The following is a 5,748-nucleotide window of genomic DNA, read 5'->3' as shown; positions in this document are numbered from 1 at the left end:
ATTATACACAATGTGCCGATAACATTCGCCTAGTTAATGAATAAATTAAACATGCCATATAACTTTGTTATGTTTATGAATAAATTAAGCTTGCCATATATCTTTGTTATGAAGAGACTTTTAGTACACAAAAGTCCCAAAGTATGTAGTCAAAACATTTCCATTTCTGAAGGATACACAATATTTCATAAGACTTTGGAATCAATCAGATTTCTTAAACTTTAAAATCAATAAGATGAGTATAATTAGGAGAAACATAATAAATGTTTAAACAAAAAAAATACCAACATAAATAATCCTTTGGTAAATGATCAAATGAAATAAAACATGCTGAGAAGCTATGACAACTGATATCCAACTAACATAAAAGGTTAACATAAAGTCTAAAAGCACCAACGAAAATCTCAAGTTAACATGGAGTCTCAAAAAACTTAAATGCATATTAATCAATGTCAATGCACATAGATGTTCGTATTCCTTAGGATCTTTTTATCGGGGCGACACAAAAATACTCTCATGCAACGTCTTCAAGGAGGGAACCGGGGCACGATCTCTCTTACATCTAGCTTGTTCTAACTGCTTCAATGCGAAAAAAACATTAAAAAAAAAAAAAAGAAAGAAAGAAAGAGGCATTACAACAATGTTTAACACCAAATACCATAAAAAGGCTTAAGTTGTATGTTTGATATGATGAAGGATTTATGCTGTAAAAAACAACCAATGCAACCATATGAATTATGCACTTTACTTTCACACCTACTAGAGTACCTCAACTTTTACTTTTCAGTTGTAGATTTTTCTGCCTTGCTATCAAATAGGTGAACTTGGTTCGTTCAGTTACCAAGGAGAATGATATGTAAATTAAGTTCCCAGAATGATCAAGATTATGTTGTCATACTACTCACATGAACTACTAATATCACCCCTAATCATTTCTAATATTTAAGAAATCCTTTTGAACATATAAAGATAAAGAAGTTACAAAAATGAGCCTTGGATTTACTCTTGCCTGATATCAATGTACTAAAAAAAAAAAAAGTTATGTCCCTTTCTGCTGAGAGTAAAAACTTCACCTAATTAAAAAAGTGTTATGTATGAAGAATCGTTATTAAAAGTATAATAAAAACTTGGCCAAGATCATAGTTATCAGATCATGTGTAGAAAAAAAAGTGATGAAACTTGGTTCCCTGCAAAGATATGATAAAGCAAGTAAAATTGTAATGAATCATGGAAATTCGTAATAACTAAAACAAAGACTAGTAGAGTTAATCAGTATAAAAGAGACAATTCATAGGAAAAAATAACTAACCTCGGTAACCATGGTTTCCTTGAACAGCTAGGCAATAATGATGCTTGAAACTCATGTGCCGTCACCTGACAAGTGGTTGATTTTGTATTAGGATTTCCCCCATCAACAAAATTCACGTTTTTCTTTGACTGAAGACAGGTGGGCCCATCAACATACTTTGTGTTCTTAGCAGTTTCATCAACATCAACTTCCGTCCTACTTAAATTGCCTGCCAATAGCAACATTAGGAACAGTTAGTTATATACATATGTTTGTTTCCACCGGAATCCCAGGGATTTGATAAAATTATTAATACATAAGGTAAAAAGAAGTTAGGGAAAATGACTCACAATCGCAACGAAGTTTCCAAACCGTTCAAAAAACACCAATCTAAATTTTTTCTGTTCAAGAAAGCCCAAAGAACTTAAACTTTTGTCTCAAAAAGCCCAACAAATTAAGTTTCTAAACCTTTCAAAAAACCCCAAGTTTTTTTGTTCAAAATGTTAAGTTCGTTGAATTTTTTTGAACAAACAAAGCATGATTGGGGTTTTTTTAACGGACTAGAAACTTCGTTGGTCTGACAAGTCATTTCCGGATATGATAATAAGTGGAACTTAGTTGGGCTTTTTTAGACAAAAGTTTAAGTTCATTCGATTTTCTTGAACCGACAAAACATGATTGGGGTTTTTTGAATGGTGTGAAAACTTTGTTGTGGTCGTAGGTCATTTTCTCAAAAAGTTGTTAAGAAAATACATGCAACACCCCACTAGAATCGTTGTCATGATGCATGGTCACCTTCTTTTTGTAAATGAAATTCTCATCCATGGACATCAAAAAAGTTATAACAAAGGAAATAAAAGAATATGCAACATTAAGTTAAAATGTGTGTATCATATGCAACTTGAAACTTTTAACTTCAATTTTTTCCAATATACAATGCAATTTACAAATGGTAGTACAAGAAACATAAACCCTCATAAGTAAAATTACTCGCAACCAGAGAATTCAGAATTTTTTAGAAGATTGTTTCAGCGGATATAAAGAAAAAATAAGAACCAATGCCAATGCAAAGTACTTGTTTTGAAATTTTCTACAATTAGATGCAGCATTGTACTCAAGTTATGGATACCCAACATACATTCAGGAAGTTGGATATGTCTAAAGAAGGGGACATTGTAGTCAAGGTTAGTAAATGTTCTCTAGTTCGGTTTTGTAGAGGTAAGAGGTAAAATGATGAAGTGTTGTGTGATGAATTATGCACTGAGCTTTGTATAATCTATAATGCTAATGAAGTAGTAATCATTATCATAGATGCATACAAAAAAATAACTGACCTTTGTAAGAATTCCTTGAAGGAGGAAATATGCAAGGCGCTTGGATAGAAGCTTGAGAAGTGGTTGATTGCTATTCAGCATCATAATTCACCCCTTCACCATGGTTTTCAGTTTCATAACTTTCCTCATCATCAGAAATTTCAATATCATTATTTTCTCCATCGTAATCAGACAACTCATCAAATGGGTGAATATCAATCTGGTAACGAAGAATACCACCAATCCCACCAAGGCCTTTACAAAAGTTAAATCCCTCATGAGTTCTATTTGTGACGAACTCAAGCTTGCATCCAAATCTTTTGTATTCATTAGCAAACCACTCAAGAAGAGACATCTTTTCCTCCACTTCAAGTTCAACATTGTTCACCAAATCCCGAAAATTACTTTCATCAGTCTCCTGTTCCTTGTTTAAATGCTTAACAATAATTTCACCCGAAACACCGTTTTTAAGAACATATCGATTAATCTCCAGATTTTCCCAAACAATGAGTGTCTCCACAGCACCCATGTCTAAAGCTTCCAAAGTGTCATAAGCACCCACGACATACTTCCCTCCATCCTGTTTGATCTCCTCAAAATACTTCCCGATTAAATGCTTCTCCTGTATGAACTTGACATTTGCAAGAATATCATAAGACAACTTAATAGACTGATTGAACCCATCTTCACCTCCATAAGAGACATCAACCACATTCAAGATTTTCGCCTGAAGACGCGGGTCAAACATATCAGATTGACCGAGGTCATTCTTGAAATCAGCACATCCAGCAAGTATAAGTCCAGAAACATTAGGCTGATTAGTAGCAGGATTGATATAAAACTTTGTTGCAAGCTCTGCTGTTTTCCTTAAATAGTTGTGACGTTTCTCCATACGAATACGATCAAATCTCAAAGCTGATTGCCCTCCTCTTCCATGTTTCTTTGGCAAATCAACAGGAAATTTGTGTAGAACCTCCCTACTATCGCCCCTTACTATCCCAAAAAGAGTGCCTTTTCCATCCATAACAATGAAACCAAACGTGTCATCAGATTCCAACATTTGATCAAGAGCTTCTGTGTGGAATTTGTTATCACAGAGGTAAAGAGATACGTTTATAGGTCTGAAAGGTTCAAAGTCGATTGTAACCTTTTTCTCTTTTCCATCGTTTGTTAGTATTGTTCCTGTGTATAGAACAAGTCCATTTGGAGGTACCTTGTTGTAGAGCTTGAGCCTCTGTTGGGCAGATGTTATAGCACCTAAAACAGACTGACGATTCACCCTGCTCTTAATGTTGGAAGCAGTTCCAAATTCATCAGCAAGCATCTTGGTGACTCGTGAAATTTGATCACGTGGAGGGATTATCAGAGAAATCATGCTGCTTCCGTTGCCTCTAGCATCTTCAAGTGCCTTTATAAGCTTCTTCATCTTCCATATCTCGATATTCTCATCAGTTGACATCGTGCTTATATTGCCTGACAATAATTAACAGCGTGAAAAAGATTCTGTTAGAAGCTTAGTTACGATTACCACCTTCTTTTTTGAATGAAGTTCTCCACTTCTCCTCTATCGATATCTGGATATCAAGAAAAGATTAAAAAAACGAAAAAAGAAAGCCAAAGAATTAAGGCGTATGCAACGTCAAAGAAAAAATAATGTATGCAACTTAATTGAAACTTTTAATCTCTCCGATATCAATGAAAACTACAGTTGTTAATATAAAAAAACATACAGCCTTATTAAAAAAATGCAGTGATCGAGAGTGGTGATCACTAAACATGTTAACCGCATTGGATTAAGCATGTCTTGCTTACAAGATCGGAAAAGTCAAATTCGTAAGATGATACATTACTAATGGAATTTCATTGTCAAAAAGAACGTGGAAAGAATGGAATACATACCTTCGAAGTACTTCAACGATGATTAACACTTCAATGCTGATAAGTTAGTAATATGGAAATCGATTCAACGAATGAACTTTACAGAAAGCAGTTATTAATCTTTTTTTGAAAGATGATATTGTTGGGTTCTTTTTGAAATATAATGTTGTTGTTATCTCAAGAGACTTTGATGCTGATCGACGAAGCTTTAGAAATCGATAATTTTTTAAAAGATGATATTGTTTGGATACGATTGTTGTGATAAAGATAATTTGGATAGATTCTACTATATCCTAATGCCGATTTTATAGGGATTTCGATAGATGTTGGAGATACAATTGCGATTTCTATCGATTTAATTTTTATTTAAACTATGATATTTTAGGAGTTTTCTACTTAGACATGGTATGTTTTAAAAATATTTACCATAATATAGTGGTCTAAAAATTAGTTACCAAATCTGGATAGATCTTTTTTAAAGGAAACCTTCCGTATTTTGAGTAATTATCCTAGAGTCAATTATATATATATATATATATATATATATATATATATATATATATATATATATATATATATATATATATATATATATATATTTTAGGGAAGTGATTTGTAGACAACAGTTTTTTGTCATACACAACAATTCATACATTATATAGTTGTACAATACAACATTTTAAAGCACCAATTGTTGTGTACAGAAGAAAAATTGTTGTGTACAGATCAGCTCCCTATCTTTTAACGTTTTCTATTGTAATTAGGTTAGGATTCTTTTGTTTCCTTGTTGGGTAAGTTATTTGAGCAGTAAATATTTTATGGTATCAAAGTAAATTTTTTATGGTATAAAGCAAGTCTTGCACCTACGATACAAACTTCCAGCAATGGCAGCAGGATACAAGCCAGAGTCGGCAGGAAAAAAACTTTCTATTTGCCCTTGACAGATGCAGGTGAACGATGCATTCACAGTGACAATAACTAGAGTGACTGGGCAGTGGAGATGCGAAACTTTCTATTTGCCAAAAATTAAATTGGGTTCATCAATGGAACCCTTGAAAAACCCAGAGAGGAATCGGAAGAATACATTCTTTGGATGCGATGATCAAAGGGTGGTTAGCCATAACGATAGCGAACAAAATCATATCTAGTTTGAAGTATGCGCATGCAACAAACGAAATTTGGAACGACCATGAAGAGAGGTTCGATAAACAAAGCGCCTCTAGGGCATACAAATTAAAACAGTCTCTCATAATCACACGTCAAGATGAC

At 33.5% G+C, this 5,748-nt stretch overlaps 1 protein-coding gene across 3 annotated transcripts; it reads right to left on the bottom strand.

Moving 5' to 3' along the window:
• Window positions 1-247: 247 nt before the first annotated feature.
• Window positions 248-4,665, bottom strand: LOC111897452 (eukaryotic peptide chain release factor subunit 1-3-like). 3 transcript variants are annotated; one of them, XM_042899080.1, is made up of 4 exons: window positions 4,501-4,665; window positions 2,623-4,175; window positions 1,310-1,517; window positions 248-579 (listed from the first exon to the last, which is right to left on the bottom strand). In XM_042899080.1, exon 2 carries the CDS (start codon window positions 4,058-4,060, stop codon window positions 2,693-2,695), a length of 1,368 nt encoding a protein of 455 aa, XP_042755014.1. In that variant the 5' UTR covers window positions 4,061-4,175; window positions 4,501-4,665; the 3' UTR covers window positions 248-579; window positions 1,310-1,517; window positions 2,623-2,692. The 3 variants fall into 3 exon arrangements, with proteins under 3 accessions (XP_042755014.1, XP_023749183.1, XP_042755015.1); XM_023893415.2 differs by having other exon boundaries at window positions 248-576; XM_042899081.1 differs by having other exon boundaries at window positions 248-576; window positions 2,623-4,074.
• Between the last annotated feature and the right edge of the window lie 1,083 nt (window positions 4,666-5,748).

This window comes from Lactuca sativa, chromosome 2 (assembly GCF_002870075.4).
Source record: "Lactuca sativa cultivar Salinas chromosome 2, Lsat_Salinas_v11, whole genome shotgun sequence".
NCBI lineage: Eukaryota > Viridiplantae > Streptophyta > Magnoliopsida > Asterales > Asteraceae > Lactuca > Lactuca sativa.
The sequence above is the reverse complement of the archived record's forward strand: the minus strand, read 5'-3'. Positions and strand labels throughout refer to the sequence as shown.